This window comes from Kogia breviceps, chromosome 13 (genome assembly GCF_026419965.1).
Source record: "Kogia breviceps isolate mKogBre1 chromosome 13, mKogBre1 haplotype 1, whole genome shotgun sequence".
NCBI lineage: Eukaryota > Metazoa > Chordata > Mammalia > Artiodactyla > Physeteridae > Kogia > Kogia breviceps.
The window spans coordinates 23,844,958-23,866,074 of NC_081322.1; the positions used below are offsets into that span (position 1 = coordinate 23,844,958).

Below are 21,117 nucleotides of genomic sequence, written 5' to 3' on the forward strand. Positions count from 1 at the left end.
GAGGGGTGGGGAGGTCTTCCTGACCAGAGGGAAACACGAGGCGCTTTGGAAATGCTGGCGTCCCAATGCTGGTGACAGAGATATTTATTTATGAATAATCATGCAGCTGTACACTTAAGACATGCACTTTTTTATACCTATATTATACTTATCTTTTTAATTTTGTACTTCCCAGATACAAACTGACAGTTCAAGGAATGACTCAGGACTTGTTCCAGGAAGAAAACTGGGTGGGTCTGACCATCAGACAAAGTGACAACTGACTAAAGACTGCTGGGGAAAAAACAGACTGGTTCCCAATGTTCCCAGATTATGGAACCAGACTCTGATTTACAAGACTTTCCAAAGTGTAGTCTGGAGGCACACTCTTGGAAAGGTCATTTGCTATGGCAGGGGAAGAGTTCACTACAGATGCTAGCCTCTCACGCAACAGGCAAAGAGAATATTCTGACAGAAAGAGGCCAGGGAGTTATACCTGGGCCTAGTCCCATCTCTGCCAAAGGACAGCCCCCACAGGTCCTGGGCAAGTCATTCTGCCTTAGTTTTACATAAATATGGTATCACAACGTGGGCCACCCAATTTCAAACAGCTGCTGTAGCAAGTAAATGAGGTCATACGTGGAAGGGCTTTGCTAAAGTTAAAAGCTTTTGCATAGGCATCATTACAATTTCTGACTTCACACTAAATAGGAACAAAGTGACTATCAAAGAGGAGGGTCCTGGGTGAATTTCTCTTACTCTCTCCTTGAACACTTCTGTAAGTGGAACAGTAATCTGGCAAACTCGATTTGGCTCACACCTAGAACACAGAGCCCAGCCAAGGAAAAATGCACACTCAGTGTTTGGATGGAAGAGGGCACACACGCCACTGCTGTCAACATACCTGCTCTCCAGGGGCTGGCGGCTGCCCAGGCAGCACCACACCACAGACAGCAGTCACCCTGGAGGAGAGGTCAGCTGAAACAAGGTGTCCTTGTAAATACTGCAGCTCCTTCTCCTTACGCCAAAGGGAGGCTTCTGGATTGGCCAACACCAAGGCTTTCTCTAAGTCCTGCAGCTGGGCCTCTTCTAGTAACCTGAGGAAAATGAGGATCTCATCAACTACTCTAATGCCCAGTAAAGACACATCGAGATCTCCAGGAATGCTCCTGCTTACCTTAACCTGAAATGGATCAGTTCCTCACTATTAAAAATCTTCTTAAGGAATGATAACTTGTGCTCTTCATTCATACAGGTGACCAAAGAAAGACAATTGGCTGTGTACCTGGAGAAAACCAAAGTATATAAACTCAGGACCTGCAGCTGATTCTAAAGAATAAAAAAAAAATGTGCTAGCCAACTAAACACTAGAAACGGAAATATTATAATTAACACAGGGAAGGGTAGAAAACACAAATCTGGCAAAATAAGTTCACCTAATGGAACACAAAACAATGGAATTCCACTCATACCATCTGATTTCTCTCTGAAATAACACATGAAAGGGAATAAGAACCCCAAAGGGACCAGAACAAAAATGACATCTTTTAAAAGGTTTCCCTTCCCTCCTCATGCACACAACTCCAGACTCCCTCAAACACCCCCACGCCAGAAGCACAGAACAGCCTGACAGCTACGTACCAGCGGACCAAGGTGTCATGGCTCCTGAGGAGTGGGATGCACACGCTCCAGTCCCAGAGCTCCCGGAACACAGACTGCTCTCGCTGCAGAAACTTGTAAGCTGCTTCCATCAGGTCCCGCAGCTTCATCCGCCTGCGCCCATACCGGACTGGATTTGCATCTGAGCTCTCTAGGAAGAGTCTTTGAAAGACTGGAGAAGTGTCCTTGAAATACTTCAGGGCAAACCTTCAGAAAGAAAAAGACCTTTCATTGCTTCGTAAGAATATCAAAGTATACATATCCACTTAATGAGACAATGGAACATAACAGTAACTCCCAAGGGTTTGAGAACCAAAAGAGATGAATGCTTAAAGCCACCTAGTCCTAAGATTATATTCTGTTCAAGTGCAGGAACCAGAATTGCAGCATGAGATATCTAAGAGGAAACAAAAACCACAAGAACTTATCACAAGTGTTTACTACTGAAAATAAACTCATTTTCAACAAATATGTACTGACTTCTCACTATGAGTGAGAGTGTTTCAGACACTGTGTTAAGTCCTGGAGGTACAAAACCAAGAGATACTTTCCTTGAGGAGCTTGCTATCTAGGAAGGAAGAGAGTCACAGAAACAACGAGAGGCACAAAGAAAACAGATTCAACTGAACCTGGGAGAGTCAAGAAGAAATGCTTTGGCTGCACCTGAAAAGATGAAGAGGTGGGCTTCCCTGGTGGCGCAGTGGTTGGGAATCTGCCTGCCAATGCAGGGGACACGGGTTCGAGCCCTGGTCTGGGAAGATCCCACATGCCGTGGAGCAGCTAAGCCCGTGGGCCACAACTACTGACCCACTGCGTCTGGAGCCTGTGCTCTGCAACGGGAGAGGCCCACACACCGCGATGAAGAGTGGCCCCCGCTCTCCGCAACTGGAGAAAGCCCTCACGCAGAAACGAAGACCCAACACAGCCAAAAATAAATAAATTTATTTATTTAAAAAATAAAGACGAAGAGGTGATCCTCATGAGAGGCAGTAAGATTGGAAAAGAGGGACAAAAAGCTACAAGACATACAGGAAATAATTAACAATGGCAATAGTAAGTCCTTCTGCACCAGTAATTACTTTTAATGTAAATGGTTTACTCACAATCAAAAGACACAAACTGGCTGAATGGATATTTTAAAAAAAAACAGCATCAAACTGTATGATATGTACAAGAAACCCACTTTGGATCTAAGGCTACACATAGGGTGAAAGTGAAGAGATTAAAAAAAAAGTCCATAGAAATGGTAATCCAAAGAGAGCAGGAGTGACTGACTATACTAATATCAGTCAAAACAGACTTTAAATGGATAGAATGAGACCGACAATCAATAAGGAAATAGAGGACTTGAACAACACTTTAGACCAAAGGGACCTAACGGACACATACAGAATACTCTACCCAGCAACAGCAGAATATATATTCTTCTCACCTGCACATGGAACATTCTCCAGGACAGGGCACATGTAAGGACACAAAACAAGTCTCAACAAACTTTAAAGTACTGAAATTACACAAAATACCTTTTGTATAATAATACAAAATATTACAATAGAATGAAACTAGAAAGCAACAGCAGAAGGAAAACTGGAAAATTCTCAAATATGTGGAAATTAAACAACACACTCTTAGACAACCAATGGATCAAATAAGTCACAAGGAAAATCAGAAAGGACCTTGAAACAAATGAAAAGAAAAATACAACACACCAAAACCTATGGGATACAGCAAGAGCAATGATAAGAGGGAAGCTTATAGCTACAAACGTATATTTTAGAAGATCTCAAGCTAACAACCTAACTTTACACCTCAAGTAACTAAAAAAAGAATAAACTAAACCCAAAGCTAACAAAAGAAAAGAAGTAATAAAGATTAGAGCAAAGATACAGACTAGAAAAACAACAGGGAAAAAAATCAACAAAACTAAGGGTTGGTTTTTGAAAAGATCAAGAAAAGTGATACACTTTTAGGTTAACTAAGAAAAAAATAGAAGGCTCAAAAAACAACAGAAATGAAAGAGGAGACATTACGGATGCCACAGAAATAAAATAGACTATAAGGAATACTATGAGGGAATTCCCTGGAGGTTCAGTGGTTAGGGCTCCATGCTTCCACTGCAGGGGGCATGGGTTCGATCCTTGGTGGGGGAACTAAGATCCTGCATGCCACATGGTGTGGCCAAAAACAAACAAACAAAAAAACCACACACAAACACAAAAAATTAACAGTTGTTGGTACGGATGTGGAGAAGCTGGAACTCTTGTGCACTGTTGGCAGGATAACATGGTGCAACTCCATGGAAAACAGTCCAGAGGTTCCTTTAAAAAAAAATAGGGGGCTTCCCTGGTGGCGCAGTGGTTAAGAATCCACCCACCAATGCAGGGGACACGGGTTCGAGCCCTAGTCTGGGAAGATCCTACATGCCGCGGAGCACCTAAGCCCATGCACCACAACTACTGAGCCTGCGCTCTAGGGCCCGCGAGCCACAACTACTGAGCCCACACACCTAGAGCCCGTGCTCCGCAACAAGAGAAGCTGCCATGGGTTTCCCTGGTGGCGCAGTGGTTGAGAGTCCGCCTGCCGATGCAGGGGACGCGGGTTCGTGCCCCGGTCCGGGAGGATCCCACATGCCGCAGAGTGGCTGGGTCCATGAGCCTGCGCATCCGGAGCCTGTGCTCCGCAATGGCAGGGGCCACAGCAGTGGGAGGCCCATGTACCGCCACAAAAAAAAAAAAAAAAAAAAGAGAAGCTGCCACAATGAGAAGCCGCGCACCACAATGAAGAGCAGCCCCCACTCGTCGCAACTAGAGAAAGCCTGTGTGCAGCAACAAAGACCCAATGCAGTCAGCCAGCCAGCCATCCATAAATAAATAAATACATACATCATTTTATTTAAAAAAATAATAAATAGGGACTTCCCTGGTGGCACAGTGGATAAGACTCTGCTCCCAATGTAGGGGGTCTGGGTTTGTTCCCTGGTCAGGGAACTAGATCCCACGTTCATGCTGAAACTAGGAGTTCACGTGCCACAACTAAGGAGCCTGCCTGCCGCAACTAAGACCTGGCACAAGCAAATAAATAAATAAATATTTACAAAAACAAAACTAGCTTATCTTTTTTTCACCACAAAGCAAACATACTAATTTAATTAGATTGAAATACAGTGAATCACATGATGCACTTATCCATATGGCCCAGCAATTCCACTTCTAGGTATATAGAAAAAGAACTGAAAGCAGGGTCTCAAAGAGATCTTTGCAAACACATGTTCATAACAGCACTATTCACAATAGCCAAGAAGTGGAAGCAACCCAAATGTCTTTCGACAGATGAATAAATAAACTGTGGTATATACATACAATGCAATACTGTGTAAACTTAAAAAGGAAGTAAATCCTGTCACATTCAACAGCATATATGAACCTTCAGGACATTACACTAAGTAAAGTAAGCCAACCATAAAAGGATAAATACTGTATGATTTCATTTATATTAGGTATCTAAAGTAGTCAAATTCACAGATACAGAAAGCAGAATGGTGATTACCTGGGGGCTGGGGAGAAGGAGCACAGGGGAATTGTTTAGAGAGTATAAAGTTTCAGTACTGCAAGATGAAAAACATCTGGAGATCTGTTTTACAACAATGCAAATATATTTAACACTACTGAATTCCATACTTAAAAATGGTTAAGATGGCAAATTTTATGATTTTTTTACCATAATAAAAAAAGTATGTGCATTTTTAAGAATGAAAATAAACTTTAAAAACTTAAACATACTCTACAGAATTTATGTATACTGCAAACACGGTGATTCTCAGTGGATTCAGGTAGTAAATGATGTAGAAGCACATCCTTGTTTCTACAGTACTCCTTGGCATGCTGAGTAGAAGGAAACCCAGGAAGTGGAAAAAGGAATCAAAGCAAACTCCTCTCTGCCCAGTAAGTATTGGTCTACAATGAAAGCTATTGGTTTGGCTCTTTCTGTACTCTCATTAGCCCGGTCTACTCTGAAGTGGGACCAGAACAGGGAGTATGTCAGCAGTAGGTATTATTATCCCAAATGTAAGGCTAAGGAAACTGAAGTGGTTAGTTTATTTGCTCAAGGTCACAAAGCTACTAAGTGTAAAGAGGCTATCTGAATCCAGGCTTTCCAACTCCACAATCAGATGTGTGATTCAGTTGCTCTACTACAGACATGAAGAAAGTGGATTCATCAAGAGTTGGAGTTTTCTAGATAAATAAGAACACTGAACTGACGGACAAAAAAGCAGATATTAATAGAAAGACAGCAACCATAAGGTCAAAAATAGAATTTTAAGCCACATAAGGAAGGTACAAACTGGAAAGAGCTGATTAACAGGAAGAAAGAATTGGCAGTCCCAGTGAGGAGAAAGACTAGTGTGTTAAATGAACTAGTAGGATAGGAGATGGCAGTCTGGGAATGGAGCATTTGAGCCAGTGACTTGTAAGGTGGTGGTGCAGATGTGAGCTAGACCCAGGGTGTGACCACTGCAATGAGCAGGGTAGGTGAAAGAACACAGAAGTCCACTGGAGATTAACTAGTCAAGGAACAAGAGTCAGCACTGCATGGATATTCCAAGTGTGACACAGGAGCTGGGCTGGGGAAGAAGACGATGGGCCGGTTGCCAAGTTCTTCGAAGAAGGAAGAGGAGCTTGGAAGTTCATCAGTGATCACAAGAAAGCACCAGCAGAAAATAAAGCAGAAGACGGCAGGTGTCTGGGTCACCAGACCCAGATGGACAACTGGATCTCAGGAGATTCAGCTCTGGGGACTTCCCTGGTGGTCCAGTGGTTAGGACTCCCCGCTACCACTGCAGGGGGCACAGGTTCAATCCCTGGTTGGGGAACTGAGATTCCACATGCCGAGCAGCACAGCCAGAAAAAAAAAAAAAAAAAAAGAGATTCAGCTGTGGCTTGGAAGAAGGACATGGCAGCTGTGGTGTGGGAGGCTGGCTGTCTACTAGCTCATGGGCAGCTGGTGTTGGCAATGCACGTGGAACCAATGGGCAGCAACAAACATGTAGGAGATAAGCAGTAACCAAGTCATCAACCCGACCCAAGAGGTCTCTGAGGATAAGGGGAAATGAACAGAGGCAATTACAGGCAATGGCTGTAAACATGTGTAGTAGAAGACTTCCCTTATAGGGGAAACAGACTGTGGTCCACTGTAAGTATACAAAAGGAGGATGGGTTGATATTCCCTCCTGAGCTTAGGTGACTACACCAACCCTTTTCTCTAAAGACCCATCACTTTCAGAAAGTGCTCTAAAATTCTGATCCAGGCAGTGATGGATGGACCAGTAAAGCATACTTAGGCAGAGAATAACATGATCAGATTTTTCCCTGGAGAATATTCGAAGTCTGTGGAGAATGGTCTCTTTCCTGGGATAAAACAAAGAGTCATAAGGTCTAAAACACAACAAGGAACACTATCCGTCTAATCTTGGATCAGCCACTTACTTGGTCAACTCAGCATCTAGAAGTAAGACCTGTGGTCCAGTTCTGGCTCTGACACTTAGAACAACTTAGCTAACTTAATTAATCCCTCTAAAGATTTGAAATGGGACTAAGAGTGGCTGAATATATCACAGTACAAAGATTAAAAAGATAATGTTTATCTACTTACTTAAATACTCTAAAGCCTGTATAAATATGTTATTACTAACATACCACCATTCTGTTCCAAAATCCACACTCCTATTCCCATGGCAGAGCCACAGATTTTCATGGCCAAGGATGTTCAATGTCACGTTATACATCAAAAATTCAAAAACAGGGCTTTCCCGGGGGGCGCAGTGGTTGGGAGTCCGCCTGCTGATGCCGGGGACGCGGGTTCGTGCCCCGGTCCGGGAGGATCCCACGTGCCGCGGAGCGGCTGGGCCCATGAGCCATGGCCGCTGAGCCTGCGCATCCGGAGCCTGTGCTCCGCAATGGGAGAGGCCGCAGCAGTGAGAGGCCCGCGTACCGAAAAAAAAAAAAAAAAAATTCAAAAACAACCTAATTGCCCAACAAACGGATAAGAAGTGGTAAAATACTACACAACTTTTAAAACAACTTTATTTAGTGATGCAGAGATGTCCACATGTGACTAAATTTAAAAACAAGATGCAAGTTAAAAATTGTAATATGTATTTTTATTAAAATTAGTATATAGTCAAATGTTTGTTTTTAGATTTTATTAAAATTTTATTTTGAAAATATGTACACAAATGTTCTAAAATTTGCTGTGGGGACGGTTGCACATACCTGTGAATATACTAAAAAAACACTGAATTGTACACTTATGTGGTATATAAACTACATCTCAATAAAGCTATTTTTTAAATGTGTGCACGTAAATATACCAGTGTGCACACTCTCAGATGGTGCAAGAGTAAGAAAAAGAAAAGGGATTTGGGAGGAAACATACCAAACATAGCAGTTATCTCTGGAGAGTAGGATTTCAGGGTGGACAGGATCTTTAGCTTTTTACGATTCTGTATTATTGAGTGTTACTTGAATATGTTGCTTTTGTAATTAAAAGAGGATGTTCTTTTCCTCAGAAAAATGCCACCAGAATAAGTAAAATCATTCCTGAGGGGTAAAAAAGTCTAAAATTAAATGTGTGTTACCTTTACAACATTCCTGAACACAGTTTTGAAGCAGAGCTTTATAAAAGCATAACTACTTTTGGTCCCTCATTCCACTCTATGCCAGCCTGATTTCAGCATGATTGTCCATATATATACAGCATTTTACACATGAAGCAGGCTCCACCATAGCATTCCACCTGCTATTGTTCACAAAAGACCATTACTAGGCCCACCTATTATTGCTCTTTCCAATCAAAGACATAGCACAGATGTGGATCCACACGTCCAGGACAAGCTGACAGCAAATGCAAAACTGAAGCCAAGAAAGTAACCCAGTACAACCCAAAGGAACTTAGGTGATTACCAGAGTCCCCCCTTATCCACGGGGGATGGGTTCCAAGACCCGGAGTGGATGCCTGTCACCACGGATAGTACTGAACTCTGTACATACTTTTTTCCTATACATACATGCTTATGATAAAGTTTAATTTATAAATCAGGCACAGAATATCCAAATTGTCAGCAACACTACTCCTGTGCTTTGGGGCCATTATTAAGTAAAATAAAGGTTACTTGAACACAAGCACTTTAATACCACAACACAGATGGCTACTAAGGGACTAGTGGGTGGGTAGCAAGTACAGCATGGATATGCTAGAGAAAGAGATGACTCATCCCGGGCAGGACAGCACAAGATTTCATTATACTACTCAGAACAGCATGCAACTTAAAACTTATGAACTGTTTATTTCTGGAATTTTCCATTTAATTTTTGGGGGTATGACTGACTTCAGGTAACTGCAACCACGGGAAACACAACCACAGATAAAAGGGGACTGCTGTATTCTTTCCCTCCTGGGAGTAAAAACATAATCATTAGCTATAACATGCTGTTCAGATCAAGTTCTGTGTAAATCAGTCAACAAATACATGAATGGCTCAAACAGGATGAGTGGGCAGCACCACCAAGTAGAAAAAAAGAGCATGGGCTTTGGAAGCAGCTAACCTAGGACTGAATTCCAGCTCTGCCACTTTCTAGCAAAGGGACTTTGGGCAAGTTATTTAGCATCTCTGAGCCTCAGTCTACTCATCTGGAGAATGGGAATAACACCCAACCTCTGAGGGTTGGAGACAATGTCAATAAAATGGGACAGCGGTTGCTGTAGTCCTCATCATTAATGAAAGGCAATTTCCACAAGATTTGTGTGCCACGGTCGAAAGGACAGTGTGTTAGAGGGACTCGCAAGGACCAGGGAGAGGGGAGAAACAAGAAAGGGGGAGCAAACTAAAAAAGCAAAGAACTAAAAGATGCAAAATATAAGCGTAAAGTACAATCAGAACTTAAAAGTAAGGTTACACTCCTGAGAGAACACTAACGGAAAAAAAAAAATAAACACACAATGTAGTATTAACCATCTGAAACATCTACAAAGCTACAGCTGAAGAAATCCAGGAACACAAGAATGGAAAGGTAGGAACAGAACTAGATGATTATTCAAAAATAGAACTTTGAAACCTAAACTAGTATAGCAGAATAGAGAAAGCATCAACAGACCAGGAGTGTTCTCAGAGTCCTGCTGAAGAATCTGCCAAAGAGTAAAAAATGCATTCAAGGACTGCAGATGTAAAAACATTAATGAACAAACAACAACAACAAAATGGTAATTATGTGAGGTGAAGGATGTGTTGACTGTTACTATGGTAAACATTTCACAATATGTGTATCAAATCACCACACTGTACACCTTAAACTTACACAGTGTTATAGGTCAATTATATCTCAAAAAAGCTTAGGGAAAGGGGGACCAGTAATGAACAACTAGCATAAGCAAAGGAATAAAAAGAAATACCTTGTGACTACTGAGATACCTGATGGAAACTCCAAACAGGTACACACCCTGGCCTCAGAAAGAGGTGTGAACACGAAAATGAATGTCATGAGGACTGAGGGAGCCTGACTGGGTCCCTCCTCTCCAGTCTCTCTTCTCTAGAGTTTCACCCCATCTCACCTCTCATCTGTTCATTCTTCCACTCCTCACTCTTCCCCCACAATCTGCACGTCCGAAAACTTCTCTAATTTCCAAGAAGTTAACACACTCATTTTTCTTAGTTTAATGATTTCCTTGCTTCCCTTAAGTATGTGGCTCACACCTCTATTAATGTAGTGTATCCTATTGTTTGCAAATACAGAAACTCATTATGTTTGACTTTCTCACCCCCATGATGTGGCCCAGAGCTTAAAGGGAGGACTCATATTTACCTACTGAATAAATGACTGCATCCTACCTAAATACATTAGGTATATTCCTAATACATTAGGTAAATTCCCAAACAGGAAATTTAGAGCACGAGCCAAACTAATCAGCTATATTTCTTAAAACTAAAAATCGAAATCCCATTCCACATCACTACCTATATAGTCCATTTCATATCATGCATTGACTCATCATTTACACACACTTACACATGGTTTTTTTTCCTTGTTTTTAAGTTACTCCATCATGGGCACCTTTGTGGCTGCATTATATCATTTCTGGAACAAGGTGGGAACATAAGTAAAATACACTGCCTTGGCAAAAAGAAAAGAAAAAGTAGGAGTGTGCCTCACATTCACTGAATATGAACATAAAATCTGAAGCTGATGGGAAAGCAGATGTAGCCAATCCACCATTTTAATGACTCTCAAGCACAGCCCTAGAGCACTCTACCACTAAGGCTTAAGAGAAGTGGGGTTGAAGTCACTCACACGTCAGTCCTACAGGGTAAGCACAGGACAGTAAGCACACCCTGTGAAACCGTATCACAGTCAAGTACACCTAGGGGACTAAAGCTCCCAGTGAGGCCACAATCCAGATCCTCAATCAACCCAGAGGATAAGCTCCTGATACCTCGTACGATGGTGATCTTTGCTGTATATGTTTTAGTCCCATCAAACTGGGCCCCCCTTTTTTTTTTGCTACTCTTTTAGAAAAGCTCACACAAATTATGACTTCCCCAAGCCTTCATTTCTTATTACCTCATCCAAGGACCAGACGAGAGATTATACTTCCAGGAAAGTCAAAGTGTACTTATTGTGTTGACGAAGACTAATAAGAGATGCTCTACTGAGTGAAGTCAGTCAGACAGAGAAAGACAAATATCATATGATAGTGCTTAAATATGGAATCTAAAAAATGGTACAAATGAACCTATTTACAAAACAGAAATTGAGTCACAGATGTGGAAAACAAACTTATGATTACAAGGGGGAAAAGGGGGAGATAAACTGGGAGACTGGGATTGACATAAACACACTACTGTATATAAAAGATAACTGATAAGAACCTACTGTAGGGCTTCCCTGGTGGCACAGTGGTAAAGAATCCGCCTGCCGATGCAGGGGACACGGGTTTGAGCCCTGGCCCGGGAAGATCCCACATGCCGCGGAGCAGCTGCGAGCCCGTGAACCACAACTACTGAGCCTGCACTCTAGAGCCTGTGAGCCACAGCTACTGAGCCTGCATGCCACAACTACTGAAGCCCGTGTGCCTAGAGCCCATGCTCCGCAACAAGAGAAGCCACCGCAGTGAGAAGTCTGTGCACCGCAACGAAGAGTAGCCCCCGCTCACCACAACTAGAGAAAGTCTGCGTGCAGCAACGAAGACCCAACGCAGCCAAAATAAATAAATAAATAAATAAGTTTGTGGGGGGGGGGGGGTGAGAACCTACTGTATAGCACAGGGAACTCTATTCCATCCTCTGTAATGACCTATATGGGAATGGAGTCTGGAAGAGAGTGGATATATGTATATGTATGGCTGATTCACTTTGCTGTACAGAAGAAACTAACACAACATCGTTAACCAACTATACTCCAGTAAAAAAATTAATTAGGACTTCCCTGGTGGTGCAGGTTAAGAATCAGCCTGTTAGGGCAGGGGACACGGGTTCGAGCCCTGGTCCAGGAAGATCCCACATGCCGCGGAGCAACTAAGCCCGAGCACCACCAACCATTCAGCCTGCGCTCTAGAGCCCACGTGCCACAACTACTGAAGCCTGCATGCCTAGAGCCTGTGCTCCACAACAAGAGAAGCCAACAGGATGAGAAGCCCCCGCTCTAAACAAAGAGTAGCCCCCGCTCGCCACAATTACAGAAAGCCTGTGAGCAGCGATGAAGACCCAACGCAGCCAAAATCAATTAATTAATTAATTTTTTTTAAAAGATGCTCCTGTAAGTACACAGAACATTATTCATGTTTAGAGTTAAAGTTCTTTATCTTCTCAATTGAAAAACCCGTGACACTCATTTAGCTGCCTCTTTTGACTATTCCACACAAACCTATCATTTTGAGAAAGCCTGGTGCAATGGCACATGCTTATAGCCCGCCCCAGCTACTTGGGAGGCTGAGGCAGGAGGATGGCTTGGGCCAGGAGTTCCGGGCTGCAGGGCGCTATGCTGACTGGGCATCCACGCTAAGTTCAGCATTATTGGGGTGACCTCGTGGGAGCTGGTTGCCTAAGGAGGGGTGAAGCAGCCCAAGTTGGAAAGAGAGCAGGTCAAAAGAGAAATGCATTAGAATCCAGGTCTAATACAACTTATCACACTTTGCATCTGGATAGATTTACAGAAAGTTGGAAAGGACACTAGAGCTCTTGTAACCCACTCACTTCAGCTGTTCCAGCAAGCAAGAATCTCACCCATCTGAAATGGATGCTGTAAGAGCCTCAGCTAAAACTCATTTAGATCTGCCTTATATGCATGTCTTGCCAGGTGACAGAATCCTTGAGGGCAGGGAGATATCTTGGTTATATTTTCCAGACCTGTCTTGATGGTCAAGACTTAAAACCTAGTAAATGGTCACTGAACTGAGCTGGATAAATGGCTTCTGCTGTGATTATTTTTATAAAATAGTACCACTCCTTTTTCCCCTTTCTGAATTTCCACTTTTCTTTTCATCTCAGCTCAGACTCCTCCTTACTTCCCAGGAGAGAGTAGGTTCTACCACCTCAAGGAGAAACGTGAAGAATAAAACTGTTACTCACGGGAGGACGTCAGGATGGTTACCGATGAGTCTGCTCATCGACACACAGAGCCTTTCATGTAAGTCATGGTTGATTTGGCCCCCAGCTTTAATGGCTTCAGCATTCCTTTCCAGCAAATCCAAAAGGAGAGGGCGCAGCTGGCGGCCAACCAGCACAGTACAATCCTTATCCAGAAGTAACTGTGCTAAGGTACTCAAGATACACTGACGATCTTGAGGGGTCCACACCTGAGAGAAAGGCAAAACAAAATTTCTACATAAATGATTTTCATTTCTACTGCTACAAAAGAACAGAGTCCTGGCTTAAAATCAAAATATCCAATTGCCAGACTTCATAACTGAGTTTATCTTATAAAACATGGTGGGGGTTTTTTGGCAATAAAGGATTAGTTAATTGAATGTCAACGCTGTTACAAATAAGTTTCAGTCCACTGGGGTTTGAGGTAAAAGGACTGACACCAGGATTCCATGTAAAATGCTACATAGCTTCAGCTTCCTTGAAAAGTAATCTGTTTCAGAGTCATAACAGTTTCCAGGAAATCCAGTGTTTCACCCAACGCCTTTGTCTTGGAGGAAAATAGGAATTAAATGAAGAAAAATAAAGTGCAGTTAGTATGCAAACCTGCCAACTCTCTTGAGGAAAAAATAAAGATAAATCAGTTCCTGGAAATGAATGATGATATATCCCCATGAAGGCTTCAGATTTTAATTAATAAACAAGACAGATCCAAGGCAGACAGCCACACTTTGATATGCAAGATGAAATAAACCACAAAATTCTAGTGCCTGGGCTCAGTATGTCCATAAGCATAAAAAGGAAAACTGAAAAGTATATAAAAGGTCTCATATTGCTTGTGTGTATCCAAGTCCGCACAACCCTTGCTGCTGGGCAATGTGACAGTGGGTTTAAATTGCCCGAGGCGTACACCCTCTGACCCAGCAAGCCCAAGGCTATGAATTTATAGCCTAAAGACTTTGACACTAAATGGTTATCTAGAAGAGTACACCTTGAGCACAACCTAAATACCATATTCAAAAATATAATAATTTTTCCAAAGTTCCAAAGTTGTACTTGTAGGTAGTGTTAATAATTTATTCCATTTTATTACTTACTAGTGTTTCACCATACAAGCATACCACAACTTGTTTATCCTTTCACATGTTAATAGGTATTTGCACTGTTTAAAGCTACCATGAACATTCATGTACAAGAGATTGATGGACATACTCTCTTTTTTTTTTTGGTTTTTGGCCACACTGCACAGTGTGTGGGATCTTAGTTCCCTGACCATGGATCCAACCTGAGGCCCCCTCCAGTGGTAGCACAGAGTCTTAACCACTGGACCACCAGGGAAGTCCTTCATTACTATTTTTTTTTTTTTTTTAGTGAAGTGTAGTTGATTTACAATGTTTCAAGTGTACAGCAAAGTGACTCAGTTATACATATATATACATACATATGTATACATTCTTTTTCAGATTCTTTTCCACTATAGGTTTTTTGTTTGTTTGTTTGTTTGTTTGTTTGTTTGTTTGTTTTGCGGTACGCGGGCCTCTCACTGCTGTGGCCTCTCCCGTTGCAGAGCACAGGCTCCGGACGCGCAGGCCCAGCAGCCATGGCTCACGGGCCCAGCCGCTCCACGGCATATGGGATCTTCCCGGACCGGGGCACAAACCCGTGTCTCCTCCATCGGCAGGCGGACTCTCAACCACTGTGCCACCGGGGAAACCCCTCCACTATAAGTTTATTACAACATTGAATATACTTCCCTGTGCTATATGGTAGGTCCTTGTTATTTACCTATTTTATATAAAGCAGTGTGTATCTGTTAATCCCAAGTTTCCAATTTCTCCACCCCCCCATATTTTCGTTACTCTTAATCTTTCTATTACCGAAGAGTGAGATTGCTGGGTCACACAGTAACTATGCTCAACTTGTTAATACACTTTTGGCCATGCCGCATGGCCTGCAGGATCCTAGTTACCCCACGAGGGATCAAACCTGGGCCTTCGGCAGTGAAATAATGGAGTCCTAACCACTGGACCACCAGGGAATTCCCTAAACTTTATTTTTAATTAAAAAAAAATTTTAGGACTTCCCTGGTGACACAGTGGTTAAGAATTCTCCTGCCAATGCAGGGGACACAGGTTCAAGCCATTGTCCGGGAATATCCCGCATGCCACGGAGCAACTAAGCTCATGTACCACAACTACTGAGTCTGCGCTTCAGAGCTCGCAAGCCACAACTACTGAGCCTGCATGCCACAACTACTGAAGCCCGCATGCCTAGAGCCCGTGCTCCGCAACAAGAGAAGCCGCCGCAATGAGAATCCCGCATACAACAAGGAAGAGTAGCTCCCGCTTGCCGCAACTAGAGAAAGCTTGCGCGCAGCAACAAAGACCCAATGCAGCCAAAAATAAATAAATATAATAAATAAATAAAATTTTAAGAAAATTTTCAATGTTTAATAGAAGTTGTTTTCCAGAGTATCTGCACCATTTCACATCCCCACCAGTGATAACTGAGCGCTCCAGTTGCTACATAACTTCACCAACACATAACTTCACCAACACAATCGGTCTTAATTTTAGCCATTCTAGTTGAGGTGGAGTGGTATATGGTATGAAGTATTTAATAGTCATTTATTTATCTTCTTTTGTGACGTATTTATTCAAATCTTTTACCCATTTTTAAATCGGGTTGTTCCTTTATTAACTATGATGGTGTTTGTAGATCCTCTATATCAGCTTGAGGAAGTTTTGCTCTATTGCTATCTTGCTTTTGTCTATTCCTTGAGTGAGCTTTAGTCATTTATATTCTCCGAATGCTCCTGTAATCTAAATTGTCTAATTTATTGGCATAAAATTTTTCATATTACTTATTTTTTAATTCTTTTCAAACTCTGTAATGGTGGCCTTCTTTCATTCTAATAGTTTGGATTTTTCCCTTTTATTCTTGGTCAATCTTTTCAAAGAATCAATTTCTGGTTTCACTGGTTTGCTATACTGTTTGTCCATTTTCTATTTCATTCATTTCCACTGTTATCTTTATTATTTTCTTCCTTCTATTTATTTTGCGTTTAATTTGCTCTTCTTTTTCTAATTTCCTAAGGTGGAAGCTTAAGAAATACCACAAATTTCAAACCATTTTTTCCAAATATAAGAACTCAATGTTATAAATTTCCCTCTAAATGTTATGAATTTCCTTCTTTTAATTTTCTTATTTAATCTCTAACATTTAGGGATTTTTCCCAGCACCATTTTGAGGGTTTCGCCCCCTAATTTAATCTCACTGGGGTAACTGAATATGCCTTGTATGATTTCAATTCTCCTCAATTTGTTGGGACTTGTTTAATGGCCCATCTTATGATCTATCTTGGTGAACGTTCCAGATGTGCAGAGTATGTATTCTGCAATTACTGTACACAGCATTCTATAAATGCCAGTTAGCTCAGGTTTGTTGATGGTGTTCAATTCTTCTATATCCTTACTGATCTTCTGTATTTGTACTATCAGTGACCGAGGCTAGAGTGTTAAAAGTCTCCAATAATTTTGAGTTTCTCTATTTTTCCTTTTCTGTCACTTTTTGATTCATGCATTTTGATATTCTGTTATTAGGTATACATATATCTATGGTTTCTTTCTTAATTTTGCACTACTGACATTTGGGGCTGGATAATTTCCTTATCGTGAAGGCTACCCTGTGCACTAGAAGGTGTTCAGCAGCATCCCTGGCCTCTACACTCTAGATGCCTATAGCACACCCCCATCACAAGTTGTGACAACCAAAAAACATCTCTAGATTTGCTTCAGAAAGCAAAATTGCCCCCAGTTGAGAACCAGACTGGGTAAGAAAAAAAAATTTCAAAAAAGAAAATGGAAATATGATTGACAGAAAATAGTTTCTTTAAAAATTAAAAAAAAAGCAATATTTTATATATCATTTTAGAAAGCTTGGATTTTGATTCTGGAGACAGTGGAGAGCTCTTAGGCAGAATGGCAATAGATTCAGATTTATCTTATTAATGATAATTTATATTAAATGACCAGAATACGGATGGGAGATAATAGCTAAAGGGAACAGGGGCTTCTTTTTGAAGTAACAAAAGTGCTCCAAAATGGACTGTGGTGACAGTTGCATATATCTGTGAACAGAGCAAAAACCAATGAACTGTACACTTCAATGACCAATGACCAGAGATTTAATCAACTGTGCCTATGTAAGGAAGCCTCCATAAAAACCCAAAAGAACATGGTTCAGAGAGCTTCAGGGTTGGTTGTCTTAGTAAGTAAAACATTTCTCTGAGTTCTATGAGCCACTCTAACAAATTAATTAAACCCAAGGAAGAGGTCATTGGAACCTCCAAATTATAGCCAGTTGATCATAAGCACAGGTGACAACCCGTGTGTATGTTGCGGGTGGGAGAAGTCTTTTAGGGCTGAGCCTCTACCCTGAAGAATATGATGCTTTCTGCAGATAAACAGTGTCAGAATTGAGTTAACTGTAGGACATCAGCTGGTGTCTGAGACTTGCTTGGTGGTGGTGGAAAGAACACCCCCACGGTGCAATTAAGAGTCAGAACTGTAGGATGGTAGCGGTAGCAGGAAGGAAGCGAAAGGAACAGATCCAATACTGAGTAAGGAAAATCAGGAGGACTTGGCTGTACGTGACAGAAAAGGAGTGAAAAGGGACTGGATAGAGAGACAGTGGTGTCACCAGCTGAGATAAAGAAAAAAAAAAAAGGCAGCACAATCCTAAAAAATTCTTCAGATCCCAAACTTCATGAGAAGCAATGTTTCAAGAACTTTGCTGGGACTCCCCTGGCAGTGCAGTGGTTATGACTCCGTGCTTTCACTGCAGAGGGCCCAGGTTCAATGCCCGGCTGGAGAACTAAGATCCTACAAACTGCGTGGCTTGGCCAAAAAAAAGTCTTTGCTTTCCAGTAAAAATTATTTTGCTTCCCAAAATAGGAGAAAAATAGAATGACAACACAATCAACTCTTCTCTGAGTGAAAGGCTTGAAACTATTACTGAAAATGGAAAGGAAAAAACCTGAAAAACATCTCTCAGAGACAGATAACGTGAGACAAAGATAGGCGAAGCACAGGTGTCCCAATCTCCTTAATTCAACTAAACTTTCGAGTAGCTTTTAAGTTCCTCAGCATTACTATATAGTCTCAGAGGGCTTCCCTGGTGGCGCAGTGGTTCAGAGTCCGCCTGCCGATGCAAGGGACACGGGTTCGTGCCCCAGTCCGGGAAGATCCCACATGCCGCGGAGCGGCTGTGCCCGTGAGCCATGGCCGCTGAGCCTGCGCGTCCGGAGCCTGTGCTCCGCAACGAGAGAGGCCACAGCAGTGAGAGGCCCGCGTACCGCAAAAAAAAAAAAAAAAAAAAAAAAAAAATCAAATGAAACTACATAGTCTCAGAATCTACCTGAGAGGTTCACACTTCAAAATATCAGATTCTCTTAAAAACGGCTACAAACCATTTTTCTCATTTTACTCCCAATACATAAGCACCAATTTTATATCCAATTACAGTGGAGAATCATAAATAAATCCCCTGTTGCCCATGGTCCATGAGCCCCAGCTTCAAAACCTCTGTTCTAAATGCAAGCCCACTTAAAGAAAAATACTTCTAGCCACAATACATAATTCAGGAGCCTGTCACCACAAGCTCAGCTCATATAAACTGATCATCTCTTTCCTTAGTCCAGCCCACCAAAAATCCGTTTTCTTTCCTAGATGTCTCCATTTATGTTAGTGATTCCCTTCCCTGAGGAAATCACAACCCAGATAACCTCAGGCATACCTTCCACTGCTCCCTCCCCTTTGCTATACACTTTCATTTGTTGTCAGCAAACAGAAATGCCTCTCATGTTAGTTCCCAGCTACTCCAGACACAAAATACTGCTGTTGTTTCCTAAGCAATAGGATATATACGGTATACATAATGGAATTAGAAAAAAAAATGTTCTACTCTCAAGAAGCTAACAGGACTTCCCTGGTGGTGCAGTGTTTAAGAATCCGCCTGCCAATGCAGGGGACACGGGTTTGAGCCTTGGTCCAGGAAGATCCCACATGCCGCGTAGCAACTAAGGCTGTGCGCCACAACTACTCAGCCTGCGCACTGGAGCCCGCGAGCCATAACTACTGAGCCCGCATGCCACAACTACTGAAGCCCGTGTGCCTAGAGCCCGTGCTCCGCAACGACAAGCCACCACAATAAGAAGCTCGCGCACCGCAACGAAGAGTAGCCCCTGCTCGCCGCAACTAGAGAAAGCCCGCGCACAGCAACGAAGACCCAACGCAGACAAAAATAAATAATAAATTAATTTGTAAAAAAGAAGCTAATAGATATGGGGGGGAGCACAAAACACAAAGTTAAAATGTCATGTGAAAAAACTCAGACACCTGGTGGTAAACGAGAGATCGCTCTTAAAAGGCCAGAGCACCCATTTCCCAGAAAACCAATTCATACTTCCCATGGCTTAGAAATTATGCACTCAATGTCTCGCTTTGTCCATCAGTTGTTTTCTGTGTTTATGAACGGTCTCTAAAGATAGACGCTAAATTCCCTGTGGGCAGAGACCTTAACGAATTTATGTCTCCTCAAAGTGCCACACTGTGTACTAGTCAGAGCAGGAACACAATCAATGCTTGTCAGAGGGCCGAAAAGTCGGGACTGGGCAGACAGGAAACATTCACCCAAGCTAACAGGGGTGGCTGGACTCGGCACACTTAGATAATACACATGTCAAAAGGGCAGACACGCAACCTCAATTACAGAAAAACCACCCACATTTCTCTCCGAAGGCCACGTCTGCCGCACGCAGTCAGGGCTCTGCAAGGGGGTAAGTCAGTGGAGAGGGGAAGGCAAGGCTCTCCCCCCGAGAAAAACAAAAGGCTCCTTCCTGGCTCCTCAAACGCGCGCGGACGCCTCCGCCACGGGCCAGCCCTGGGGAACGGGCCAGAGTGACAAGACGCCGCTTTCCGGTCCCCTGCGTCTCCGTGTAGGGCCATGGGGCACGCGCCAGGGGGGTGGCGGGGGCGGCCGGGCGCTTTCCCTCTCGCTCCGGCTCTTACCTGCTTGACCAAGAACCTGCCCAGCTCGCTGCGGCTCTTCTCGTTCTTGGCAGCGATTAACCGTAGAGGCGCGGCCGCCACCTCCAGCAAGAGGTGCTCCATGACCGCGGGCCCTCCGCCCCAGACGGCCACCGAAGCTCCCTGCTTCGCGCTCAGAGCCCCCGAGCCGCTGAGGTCCCCGCGCCGGAGCTTCCACCAACTACACCCCCGGAGAAAACAACCGCCGCTTCTCCGCGGACACCCAGAGAGCTGCGGCACACGTGGGGGGAGCACGCGGCGCACTGCGTCACCGGCCTGCGACGGCGCCGGCCTGCGACGCCGGCCCCGCCCCCTCGGCACCGGAAATGCGGGCGTCCCTATCCGGCCAACTCCCTCTGGGGAATCCGAGCAGAAGTGGCTTTTAGAGCCGAGGCGAGAGCTTTCTGTGATGGGAGGTCCGGAGACGACGAGTGGTGGGATAGCGAGACAGAAGATTCCGCCGTGCGGGAGAAGCTAGGGAGCCTGTAGGGCTGTGGGATCCTCCTGCTTCCTTCTTCCTCAACAGGCGAAAAGATCAGATAGGAATGAAAAGCAGATTCGCCCCTTCTGACCCAGCAATTCCCTTTTTAAGACCTCTGGCCTGTGGAAATTCACAACCAAGTGTAACAAGCATAGGCCTGGCAGCATACTTTTTAAAAAATTTTTGGCAGCGTTGGGTCCTCGTTGCTGTGCGCGGGCTTTCTCTAGTTGTGGTGAGCGGAGGCTACTCTTCGTTGCTGTGCGCGGGCTTCTCATTAC

At 43.2% G+C, this 21,117-nt stretch overlaps 1 protein-coding gene across 5 annotated transcripts in view; it reads right to left on the reverse strand.

The window, feature by feature from the left end:
- Positions 1-20,619, reverse strand: part of MDN1 (midasin AAA ATPase 1) — a 153,657-nt gene extending 133,038 nt beyond the window's left edge. For 4 of the 5 annotated variants that reach the window (XM_059083214.2, XM_067011467.1, XM_067011468.1 and 1 more), the window contains exons 1-5: positions 20,341-20,619; positions 13,256-13,482; positions 1,621-1,845; positions 1,157-1,264; positions 884-1,076 (exon numbers count right to left, since the gene is read on the reverse strand). In XM_059083214.2, coding sequence (XP_058939197.1) covers positions 884-1,076; positions 1,157-1,264; positions 1,621-1,845; positions 13,256-13,482; positions 20,341-20,442 — 855 coding nt within the window. In that variant the 5' untranslated portion in view covers positions 20,443-20,619. The remainder of the gene's footprint in view (positions 1-883; positions 1,077-1,156; positions 1,265-1,620; positions 1,846-13,255; positions 13,483-20,340) is intronic. The other variant, XM_067011469.1, reaches the window with a different exon arrangement.
- Between the last annotated feature and the right edge of the window lie 498 nt (positions 20,620-21,117).